This window comes from Pteropus vampyrus, unplaced genomic scaffold (assembly GCF_000151845.1).
Source record: "Pteropus vampyrus isolate Shadow unplaced genomic scaffold, Pvam_2.0 Scaffold296, whole genome shotgun sequence".
NCBI classification, from domain to species: Eukaryota; Metazoa; Chordata; class Mammalia; order Chiroptera; family Pteropodidae; genus Pteropus; species Pteropus vampyrus.
Genome location: NW_011889077.1, coordinates 711,547 through 723,992, shown reverse-complemented (window position 1 = coordinate 723,992; position 12,446 = coordinate 711,547). Strand labels below are relative to the sequence as shown.

General features: G+C 55.7%; 1 protein-coding gene across 1 annotated transcript in view; it reads left to right on the top strand.

Moving 5' to 3' along the window:
* TRAPPC10 (trafficking protein particle complex 10) overlaps positions 1–12,446 on the top strand; it is a 55,431-nt gene that overhangs the window by 18,196 nt on the left and 24,789 nt on the right. Inside the window, exons 10-12 of the mRNA XM_023521136.1 lie at positions 55–181; positions 1,578–1,709; positions 4,101–4,439. Of these exons, the coding sequence (XP_023376904.1) occupies positions 55–181; positions 1,578–1,709; positions 4,101–4,439 (598 nt within the window). The remainder of the gene's footprint in view (positions 1–54; positions 182–1,577; positions 1,710–4,100; positions 4,440–12,446) is intronic.

Genomic DNA, 12,446 nt, shown 5'->3' with positions numbered 1-12,446 from the left:
GGGGGGACCAGAGATGGTCTCCCTGGTGACTGACATTGCTCCCTGCTGCTTCAGGGCCGGCAGCTGGCCTTGTCCTCAGAGTATTCCTGGGACCATCAGTGTCTCGGGCCTCTTGGGGCGTCCTCCCTGGACGCGCCGTGGGCAGGGGAGTCCTGCAGTGGCGGCAGTCCCGATGGGAAAGGTGCCACCCGCCTGGCCCCGCTGTGACTTCCTGGGGCGTCTCCTCCTCTTGTTCACAGTCCGGGTTTCCGTAAGAGACAGTCCTTAAGCTGGTTTCTCTGTTACAGCTTACACGACGGCTACATGTTTCAATCGTCATCTATAACAGCTCTTTTTCCGTTTTAAGAAGAAAAGTTTTAAGTGAACAAAGGGACATGCGGTGGTACAGATTAGGGGCGTGGGGACCTTCCTGGCACGCAGAGTGACGAGAATGTCGCTCTCAGGGTTCTTTGTCCTTAGTCACCATATTTTGACCGAAAAAGCATAATTTTCACACTTAAATATCACGTGTGTATTAACTACCGAAGAAATAATGCACTCGGAACCAATAAAAGACCAGTTCCAGTGAGAAAGTGCGACGTGTATCTCTCCCTCTGATGCTTGCTTTGTATGTGCTGCATCGGATGATTGGTCCACGTGAGGGGGTTTCGTGTGCGGTTGGCCTACGGAGCTTTCACGTTGCTTGTCTCTTCACCCCTCAGGCTTGTCAAACCTAGTTTCTAAGAGTTACGAGCAAGGGCGAGGGGAGTCTAAACCCAGCGGTATTGGATTGGAGTCTGAGATGTCAGTGTGAGCCCATGGTTTGGTGGGCGGGTGGACGGACGGATGGATGGATAGGTCGATTCGGAAATACGGGTGTATACGTGCATCCTGAGGCTTAGTACACACCGCATACTTACATTTTCTAGCTCTGTCCTCTGACAGCCTAGAAAATGTGATACCTCAGTACCAGTGAGTACACCTACTGCCAGGATCTTGGTTTCTAAACTCCATTCTCCACTAAAAGGTGCCGGGGCTCCTTGCAGATTGGCTGGTTCCAGGCCTGGGCAGGGAAGATACCAGAGGGACCCAGAGTATCTCATAGAACCAGCAAGTGAGGAAGCGCACAGAAAGGATGGGGGCCCACCTAGAGGGGTCTCCCCGGGGCCCAAGCTGGGACAGCTCGTGCGACAAAGTGGATAGTGACAGACCGATTTTAACCCGTGGAATAAAGTTAATAGATGTGAATGTACGTAGGTCTGAATAAGTAGCCGGCTGAATGAGTGAGTGGGGACGGGGCCAGCTCCTCCACCTGGAAGAGTTCCAGTTAAAGGCGTGAGTCTGAGGTGGCAAGGGGAATACCGAGGACCGAGGGTGACTGGTGTCCCGTTGCCGCCACCAGGTCGCGGGGGCTCCAGGACTCTTCTGGGCCTTCTCCTGTCCACTCCCCTCCCTGTGTCTGCGGAAATGTTGACGTGTCATCAAACTGGTTTTTACTCAGCACAGCATACGCGTTATTCACAGTGCTTCTTGCTTTTCTCCGCTGTAACCTTTAATAGCGGTGTTTCAAAACGCTGATATGTGTTTTTGCTTTTTTTAAACTCTGTCGGGCGAGCAGGAGGAGCTTGCCTTCGTTTTCGAGATGCTGCAGCAGTTCGAAGACGCGCTGGTGCAGTATGACGAGCTGGACGCCCTGTTTTCTCAGTACGTTGTCAACTTTGGTGCTGGCGGTGAGTAGCGACGTTTGAGAAGCAGACCCTTCTGTCAGCGCCGTTCCCCCTTCCCCATAGTCCGAGGATGCCAGTTAGTCAGCACGCGATGATACCATCTTTCATTACTGCTTTTCTGTAAATTACGTAGGATGGATTTTCATGGTTCCGGTGGGGAGCGAAATGAGAATTGAGAATTAGTCACTTTCACTTTCAGAGGAGTCCTGAGCAATGAAAGCATTTAAGAAGTCGTTTTCTAGCTATTGTCATTTTCACAACTTAGTGCTGGCCAGTGACACTTGAGTCTGTGCCTCCTGGCTAGCGTGCGAGCTGGAGCCCTCATTCCATCGTGCGGTCGTCTTCACAGTGTTTGAGTGTTCATTGCAGCGAGCTTTATATGACACAGTTTTATATAATGGGTGTTGATGAACTTTAAACTTTCCGATAATTAAGTTCTTTTAAAAGTACAAAATTGGCCCAGTGAAACCATGTGCAAGGAGAAAGGTTATAATTGTCCCCACTGTTTCGTGGTTGATATTTATTTGGATGGAAATGGCATCGTATTACATAGACATTTGTAGCTTGTCCTTCCTCTTAACGGCCCATCGCAGGCATCCAGGTTAACGGACGAGGTTCTGTTCTGTTTGTTCGTGGCCGCGTAGCTTCACAGTGTGGATTCGTGAGTTTGTTCAGGGGTCCCCTGGTGTTGGACGTTCGGGTTCTTTCTGCTCTCGCCCCCACACATAGGGCTGTCATAGACATCTTTGTTGGGTGTTCTTTTTGAGAGAACCCTTGTCATGATGATCGAAGGAAGGAGTGGTCCCAGGGAGCCGTGGTGCCTGCTAGGAAGCTGGCGGGAGGGTGAGGACCTGGGGCGGCCCGTTCGAGCCCCGGGTGCCAGCCGTGCTCTGGGAGTGGCGACGAAATGCCATCGATGCTTCCTGTTCCAAACTGGTTTTTATATCAAGTCAAGGTTTGGATCTTTCCCTTTGCTAAGACACAAATAGAAACATACAACCAAAGCAAAGTATTTACTAATCTAATTTTTACAATTTAGAAGAGGTGAAATTACATTCCTGATGTTTCACATATTTATGTTATACACATATATCTTTTAAATATCTTACATATTTCTTAAATTTACTTGTTCTCTGTTTTAAAATAAATCCGGAGCGATTTAAAATCCAGAGGTAAACCCGGACCCAGTTTTGCAGCCGAATGATGAGATCGTTCGCTTCGGTTCCTTCATTTAATAGATACTGTTCTAAATACAGTAGGGAGCGAACAGAACCCCGTCCTTCATGGAGTTTACATGAGGGGGAACAGGCGTAGAGAGAGATGCTTATTAACTCCAAGGCTGAGAGCGGGCTGCGGGGAAGAGCTCAGGTGAGGGGCGGGCGGCGGGAGGCGCTGTTTGACTTTAGACGGGGCTGTGCGGGGGGCCCTCTGAGCAGGCAGCACCGGCACAGAGGCCTGAATCGAAGGTGGAGGTGAGTCAGGAGAATCCTGGGGGTGGGGACAGCAGAGGGCCCTGCTGGTGTAGGGACCCGCTGGGGCGGGCTGGGCACCTCACGTGGCGTGCGCCCTGACAGCTCCGAGTTCAGATCAGCTGAGGTGCTGTGGGTGGCGGTCACACCTCAGATTCTCAGGTTCGTCAGCCACCAGGGTCGAGTCGCTCCCCGACAGGGCCGTAGAGTAGAACGGTTAGGACGTCTCCCTTTCGGGGCGAGGAAAATAGATTGAATTTTTTTGTTTGTTTTTGTAAAGATCGAATGACCTGTTATTGTAGATTCTTACGTGTTTATTCCAAACACGTTTGTGTCTTGGGGTTCGAAGTTAAAATCAGAAGCCTCATTGGATATTTTTGACAAGCAGGACTTGCCCCTCCGCTTGCTGCTCCTACGTCTCCCTTGTGCCTGCTGTCCCTCCTCTAGGAGTGGGGCCCAGGTAGTCGACAATGGGGTCAGACGAGTGAAGAAGGTGGAGATGGAGGCAGGCAGGCCCGCCCGCGAGGCCCGCCAGCAGGCCCCCCTCCAGCTCAGGCCTTGCGCCTCCCCTTGGAGCCTGCTGAGCACAGTGTCCGAGCCCCCGGCCCCTGCCCCCGACCCCCGGCCCCTGGCCCCCAGCCGCAGGGCTGTCCACGGCTTTCTGGCCTGGTACGACAGCATGCCTGTGGCCCAGGCCATGTACCCCTGTGCTCATCACCAGATGCCACATCCCAAGTGGGGGCGCGGGCGATAACCGCCTTGTCCCCACGTCCCCAGACTGGCTCCACGCCAGACGAGGGGGTGGGCCAGTGGTCGGGGGCAGCTCGCCTTCAGCCACCCGTCGGTTCATGGGTCCCGGAGCCCCGAGAGGGGGTCAGGTGAGGGGATGCACAGTCAGCGCCTTTCATGCTGTGTGTTTGTTTAGATGGTGCCAACTGGCTGACTTTTTTCTGCCAGCCGGTGAAGAGCTGGAACGGCTTGATCCTCCGAAAGCCCATAGATATGGAGAAGCGCGAATTGATTCAGAGGCAAGAAGCCACGCTGTTGGAGCTGCGCAGCTACCTGTTCTCTCGCCAGTGCACCCTGCTGCTCTTCCTGCAGAGGCCGTGGGAGGTGGCTCAGCGCGCCCTCGAGCTGCTGCACAGCTGTGTGCAGGAGCTGCAGCTCCTAGAAGTGAGTCGGCCCGCCCTGCCCGGTCCGCACAGAGCCCGACCCGATGGCCCGGCCCGGACACGGGCGCCCAGGACAGTTTCTCCCTCGGGACGTCCGCGGGCTTAGCATGTTCGCCGTTACCCTGGACGCTGATTACGTAATTGCCAGAGAACACGGCTTCCGCGCTCAGCGTGCTGGGGCTCACGTTGGCCCGAGCAGGCCTGCTGGGCCGCCTCGCTGTCACCGTGCCTGTGGCGTGCTGTCACCGCGCCTGTGGCGTGCTCCTAGGAGCGGGCACTCACTGCTGGGCCGCTCACCTGATGGGCACGCACGCCCCGCGTCGGTTTTATCTCGGCCGTCTGCACTGCACGCGGCCACGCAGGTAACGGTGCGTGGGGCACACGGGCCGCGCAGTGGCCACAGTTCCACGGAAGGTACACGACGAGTACGTGTGTGCGTGTGCGTGTGCGTGTGCGTGTGCGTGTGTGTGGGTGAAGGAGACTGGTCAGTGAGCCTCACCGCTGTGTGTCTGAGGTGGCCGTTCACCCGGCTCCTGAGCGCTTTCCCTGCCATAGAATCACAAACATGGCCGTGCCCTGAGGGGACCTCGGCGACTCTGGGGTCCCGCCATTTTGTGGCTGCGGCCCCTTTACCCGGGAAAATGCACGTGCGCACGTCCAGAATGTCACATGTCCTCGCAGGATTCATAGGCACCCCAGCCCGTGCCCCCGGTGAAGACTCAGTGAGCGCTCTGGTTCCGCTTCACAGATGAGGAAGGTGGGTCTGGAGTGGACAGTCAAGAATTTAAGAGTTTTTATCAAATTATTTTTCTTGCCTTAGTTAATCAAACAAGCGAGGCAAAATAAGTTGCCACCTCGAAATACTGCTCTCGGCAGCTCCGACTGAGTAGGTTTGGATCCCGCGTCTGCCGCTCCGCCTTGCCACGCACGCGGGCTGAGCGGCCAGCCGCCTGTGCCGGGCGCCGGGAGACTTCGCCTAGGGTACAGATTTTGTCTTACTCAGGGAAAAGGAGCACGGAGTAGGGTCAGGGCAGGTCACGCTTGGCACTTCAGATGGGGTGACCCCAGGCAGGTGTATCCCGCAGTGCTGCACAGCTTGGGACGGGTACGGGAAGCCATACAGCCAGGCCAGCTCAGTGCTGTGCGCCCCCTGTCACAAACTCAAGGATTTAAGACTCTTTCCCAGATTCTTGTTCTTGCCTTAGAAAGCTGACTAGTCACACACAGCACGGCTGCCACCTTGCAGAGAGGCGAGGAAGCTGCTGGCGAGGGCCCCGGCCCTGGGGAGGCCGCACTGCGACCCGTCCTTCTCTAGGCATTTTGGAAGCTGGAGGGCGAGGGCGCCGTCGATGTGTTATGTACGATAGCTGGGGACAGCTGAGGACAGCTGAGGACAGCCGGGACGGGAGGGCAGGGGACTGCGCGAGGTGGATCTGGATGGCCGGCCAGGACCCAGGACAGACTAGCAACGGTGACGCCTCTTCCTCTGCCGTGTCGCTCACTGGTGTTTTGTCCCCCCGGGGCCCCCCTCACACTGGGGAGTCCAGATAGGCCGTGGGCTGCAGGTGGTGCGCGTGGTGCCCGCTCACTCCGCAGCGCACTCACCGCCTCTTTCGGTGCCCCCAGCGCACACAGTCCTCTCTCGCCTTAGCCTGTGTCCCAAGTCCTCTGAGGCCTCTGGCCACCAGGAGAGGGAATGGAAATGGGCCATTGCCTGCCCTTGGGCCGGAAAGAGGACCGTGCCTATGGCTTGGGCTCAGCGCCTCATCGGCTGCGTCCCTGTGCCCTCAGCCCCGGGCTGGGCCTCGCTGCAGGCGCAGTGGTGTCCTCCGCGGCGTGTTCCCTGCCTCTTGTCCAGCGAAGCAGCCGTCGTCACCCTGCTCTTTCCCCACTTGAATCACGTTTGCTGTGCTCCCCCTTGCGAGGAGCTGACCTGGACTGCGTGCTGAGCGCAAGGTGAGGACGCACCGCCCAGTGTCCGCCCCTTCAGCCTCTGTCCTTCCTGATGACCACCTTGTTCCTTTCCTCAGGCTGCACACAGCCCAATGCCATTGAGAGAGAGCATCGTCACGCGGCGGTGTCCCCGTGTCCTCCATGCGCGCGAGGTGCCCTGGCCTCAGGTGCGCCGTGCCTGTTAGGCCGCCTGGGACTCGGCTCTTCCTGGGACAAGCCCGCAGCCCTCGCGAGGCGTCTGCTCTCTCGTGTGGCAGCTGACTGAATGCCGTGGGCATGCGGTGCTCCATTTTCCTCTGGTCTCGTCAAGTGTCCTTTGTGAGGGCTTTAGGAAGACAGCCTGGCACAGAGGCCTGGAGGATGATGGACTCTGGAGCCAGGCACGCAGGTCCCACTGAGTGATCCCTGCCCGCTGAGACCTGGCTCGTCGTCCACACGTGGGTCCCATCGAGGTGGAGGCGGACTGGGAGCTGCCATTTGGCTCTTAGGACACGTGAGATGGCACGCGTGCAGGGAGTGTGGCAGAGCACCGGGCACGTCGTCAGCCCTCGTGCGAGCCACGTCTTGGCGTGGTCTTGGCGTGGCCTCCTCGTCTCGTTTTCTTGACCGTTGCACGGACACTTACGTGTTGGCGTTTTTAGAGACTAGACATCATGTGACACTTCAAGCACGAAATTTAAACTCTTCTCTCATCTAAGTCGATTTTTTTGAGTGGGAGGGTTATTATGTCTTAAATACGTTTTGCAGTTGGTGCTTAAGTTGGAAAGTTTATTCTTAGTTTCTTTTGAAATCTGGAAACATTCAAAAGTGAAAAAACAAAGTTATTTACTTAATTTTATACATTTGATTTTTCTTTCAAAGATAGATTCACTTTCCTGCATCCGGGCTGGCTTTCTGGTGGATTGCTTTTCATATTCATGTCAGTGGCCAGAGGCCAGTGTTGATCTTTGGCTTCTGACACACACGGCTAAGGCGGCTTGGAACACGGCCATCCCCGGCCGTGGGCGAAGCTGTGGAGATAGAGGCCAGGGACTTGGTTGGCTTGCAGTCTGGGCTGGTGTGTGGTTATTTTAGGGTTTGACTTATGTTTGTTAGTCCTTTTTAAGCCCAAAGCGTAAGTATTGTGATTGTTTCGTGCATTTCTAATTGTGACATCTGTAGCAGAAAATGCTGTACGTGTTTTGCTTTTGTGGTTTGTAAGGCTTATTCTGGTAACTTCCAGGTTGATTAATCAGTTGATTTAAAGTATCTTTCGGAGTAGGAGAAAGGGTGGTGGCCAGATGCCGTGGGAACGAGTGGTGGCCAGATGCTGTGGGAACCGGCCCCACCTCTGCAGTGGGGCCTGTGGTCACACCCCAGGGGTGCCCAAGGAGAGCCTCGGGCCAGCTCCCCTGATCACAGATGCGCAAAGGGGGACCTTGTGCCTGCTCCAGACAGCTGTCGGGGTTCAGGGAGGAGCGTCCACAGCATCACAGCACCGGCTCTGCGTGAGTGCCAGTGGCGCCATCACAGACTGCTTTTTTTCCTACAACACTTACACAGTTCTTTTCTCCATTTACCAAAAATCGACTCTATTCTCTGTGTAAGTTTGGAAAACCCAGACACACATACAGAAGGAGCGTTGCAGCTGCTCTCCGGGCTGGAGGCCCGGCCGTGCGGTGGCTACGGCTCGATGGCTCAGTCCTGTGCTGAGCAGGCTGCCTGAGCCCTGCCACCACCACGGCCTGTGTCCAGCGTGTCACCTCCATGCGACATGGTCGCACAGGTGGATTGCTGGTTCAGGAGCCGTGTGTCCTTGAAGCGTTCAGCGTACACTGTCACATTGCCTTTCAGAAAGATCTCCCCATTTTCAGTTATACCAGCAATGCCTGTGTTTTATTCTTTACCAAATAGTGAGAACAATAAAAGGAAGGTACTTTCTAGAAGGCCATCATCTGCTTGTTACAGTGACCGCCCAGATGATTTTTTCTTAATGCGTTCTCTCAGCACTGACTTGTCTTTCGTCAGCTTGGGTTGTGATTATGTGCACAGACAGGGTAGGCCGAGAAGGGTCAGGACTGCTCAGGGTCCCAGAAGAGCCACCTGATCCGGAGCCTGGGAGGCTATCGCAGCCAGTCGGCCAACCGGTTTGTGAGCAGGGGCTGCATGTGGTAGAAGCTTCCAGATTAAGCGAAGGAAAGAGATAAGGTGTGCCATCCAGGCTGGCCGGTGGGGATTGCTGTCCTGAGGTGCCCCGCAGAGGACGGAAGCAGAGGTGTGGCCGAGGACTGTGACTCGGGGTCATTGGGTGCTTGCCATGTACCAGGTGCCCCGCGGGGGTCCTCAGTGGGCAGATGGAGGCCACCATGTGGCCCAGAGTCGTGAGGACCAGAGCTGGCCCAGGAGGAGGTGTGGACAGGAGGTGGCATCCGTGCAGATGAAGGGCATTACTGGGGAAGGCCACCGAGAGTCCACGGCTCTGGGAAGAGGGAAAAGGGCTGCTGAGCATCCTTTGAGAAACCGTTGGTCGTCTGCCAGGCACTGTGGCCAACACGGGATTGGGGGCGGGGAACAAGCATGACGGGGAAACGCACAGTCGAGCGCACTGAGCAGCTGTGTCGCGGCCGTCAGCGCACAGTCGCCCAGCGGCGAGAGGACAACGTTGAGGTGCAGGGTCGTTCGTTGCTGAGACGGTTAACAGGGGTTGGCAGCGTCCGCAGAGCTGCGCACCTACACCTGCCCGGCGCGGACAGCAGCACGTCCGCGTGCGCGCCCAAAGGCAAGTGCGCAGGGCCCGAGGCGGTTCTTCGTCGCTGCGAACTGGAAGTAACCCGCGTGCCCATCACGACCCGGGGCACAGTCACCGCGGTGTGTGCAGGTGGCGGAGTGGCGTCCAGCTTGAGACGGACGGTCTCGTAGCGGGCGGTCTGACCACACAGTGAGCCAGAGGAGGCGTCCGTTTTGTGTCCCTGCGTAGAGAGTTGGAGGTGGAGCAGAAGCAGGCCGTCGTGCGCGTCAGGCCAGTGACGGGTTCGCAGAGGGGACGGTGGCGGGCTGCGCTCCCAGTGGGGGCCGCGGCAGCCATGCTTCTCCAGCAGGGGGCGGGCACGCTGGGGCGCTGGGGTTCCCTTAGGACTCTGATTTTCAGTATTTGGGCTTTGTAAAAAATACAGTTTTAACGAAAGAAAGAGTGGAAAGAATCTTCGATTTTAGGCTTCGCAAGGGGTACAGCAGCTCCTGCCGGCGCCAGCGACACCGTCCTGGGGGAGGAGGGGCCTCCAGAAACTGGAGACTGTGGATGAGGCTGTCGCTTTGACAGGACTGCCGTTCGCAAGGGGTTGTCCGGGTGGCCCAGAAGTCCGAGGAGAGGTGCTCAGCATCCTCTGGGCCGCCACTGCCTGCAGACGTGTGGCTTCTGGGACAGACCCGTGCGGGCCACTAGACAATCCTGGCATGTTGGTCGAGGGCGTGTGTCCCATCTTGACTACTGTAGGAGCAGGGCTGACGCACCTGGATGCACCTGGATGGGCTCCCTGGATGAGCGCACCGTCATTCGACAGGTGTGAGTGGTTCTGGGGGCTGCAGAATGACCTTCTTTTCTGAAGTTTATGGGACTTGTATGGAATTCTCAAACTACCTTAATAGTAAAGTAATACTTTAAAAAAAGGTGGACAGTACACAGGGCTGGTGAGGGTATAGAAACGGGGGAATTTGACTTTGGTGATATGGTGTAGATTTGGGAATCCACTTTGGGAAATTTCTGGTTAAACTGAAGCACACGCCTGTCCTGTGACGCAGCAGTCCCGTCCCAGGTACCCAAGGATAGTGCCATGTCGTAGAAAGGCCCAGTGCCCGCGGGATAGCAGAGCAAGCTGCTGACAGCCCCACAGGGCTGGCCTGGGCTGGCACCGTGCTGAACGGAGGGCGCCACGTGCAGATGAATGTGTGCTGTGGGCCTCGGTTGACGCGACGTTTGCCATCAGGCAAGAGGCATGGCCGGCGACAGGCAGAACAGGGGCGGCTGCCTTTTGGGGGGTGGGTCTCTATTGGGGAGGGGCTCAAATGAGCCTTCCAGGATAATGGAAATGGTCTCTGTTCCTCGAATTGAGTGGTGGTGACAGATGTAAATATTCCTTGAGATCTAAACTTAGGATTTGTGTCTTTTACACATTTCACTGTATGTATTTTGTAACTTGTTTTTTTTTAAAGCAACAAAAAATGGTGCAATCATATATATGTTTCACGAACATTTCCACAAATCTTAAATGACCCAAGACCGAAGTTCTGGCTGTCGTGGAGCCCAGCTCTGTCAGGCCTTTGCAGTGTGTGGAGAAGAAACAGGATGGCTGGTCCCTTCGGGGTATTGGCTTGGGGTCCTGTGAGGGGCCAAGATGGACACATGCATGTGTGTGGCAACATAAGAGGTAAATGCCACCAGGAAGCAACAGATCAGAGGTGTCGTGAGATGTCATGTGACGTACTGATTAGTGTGTGGATGTCTTTCACTGAAAACTGAAATTTGAACTGGTGGGTGGTAGGACATGCCAGAAGCTGCCAGTCTCTGAGAATACGGGCAGTCGAGGCGCTGTCGTCACGGAGCAGACCTCGTGGCCAGCAGCTGTGTGTGTCGTGCCCGCCCACGGGGGGCAGGACTGGCGGCGCTTCCGGTTTCAGCCGGGAAAGCCAGCACGGCGTCCAGATGGCAGAGCAGGGCCCGGCCCCTGCGGTCCACACGTGCCCTCGTGCTGGTACAGCCGCCTCCAGGATGGAGGCTGGAGCTTCGGTGGCCTGCGGCTGCCACTGGATTCGCCTTTTTCACCCCTCGGAAACCCGCCGCTGACGAATGGCGTTGCGTCTCACACGCCATCCTTAAGACTCACCGGAGGAGCCCTTGTTCTTTGCAGAAAGCATATGCCGAGAAAACATCGTCGTGTAACCTTCCCACCAAGGAACCCACTGTCCCCATCACGGCGTGTGACTCGATTCTCCCCACGCACACAGATGTGTCCTACGAGTCTATTGCTTGTTCTCCGCCTCTATCGCTCCGCGGGTTTTGGAGAGGGACCCAGCGTCCAGGGGTGTGGGCACTCCAGTCCCGAAAACCAGGGGCTTGCAACTGGCTACCCGTTCCTGCAGCTCCCCGTGCCCCCCTTGAGCGCCCTGCCTGGCGCGTGTCCTTCACGCTCCCTGGCAAATAACCGTGTGTGCCTGAGGGGAGGGGCCGTGTGTAGCTGAAGCCCCGCCACCCCAGGACTGGCACTGTGTGATGTCGTGTGAGGTGCAGATACCCAGGTCACCTGGCACCTTAGAGCCAGGAGCCCCCTCGAGGCAAGGCCAGTCCCCTCAGACCTGCCCTGGTTTGTTGGGGAGGGAGGAACATGCTCTGTCCGGGGCCGCAGAGCTGCGTCCTGTGACCAGCTCTTCTGCGTCCCTTTGGGTTTGGTCCATTGTCTGGATGAGAAAGTTGTGCTACTTTATGAAAGTAGCTTCTGATCACGTGATTTTTTTCTGTGTTGCTTTTTCAAAGGATCTAAGTAGTTTAGTTTACCTTGTTCAGAGACCGGACAATTCAGCTTTTATAGGGTCGCTTAATGGCGCCCTCTGGTTCTTCCAGTTGGTTCCAGGTCCTCTTATTTGTGCCCGGTGCGTTGAAGGAGTCCTTACACAGTCAGTTTTGCCTGCATTGCATATCTCTCCACTTGTCAGACACCCCATGATGTCAGTGCCACCAGGAAAGCAGGCAGCACAGATGCCATTGATCGTGAGGCACATTCCTGTTTCAGAGATGCTGAAATGTGAAAAAATGTGCCTTAGACGCGACCACGTACAGTAGATGCTTTTATATAATATTACATTTATTCTGTTACTTTTTAATGGAACCGCTCAAGTATACTCAGAGGTAGAGAAGATGCTATAATGAACCTCTGGGCCCCATCTCCAGTGACAACAGTTACCAGCCGGCGTGTGGCCAGTCACTTAGGTCATCTTCGTCCCTGTCCCCTTTCCCCTGGCTTGTTTTTCAGGCCAATGCTAGACATTGCGTTTTATTTGTGTGTAAATATTTCGGTGTGTATCTCTGAGCAACAGGAGCTCTTTTTTTACATAATCACGCCTAAAAACATTAGCAGTAATTCCTGAATATCATCTAGTATCTACTTAATGTCCTC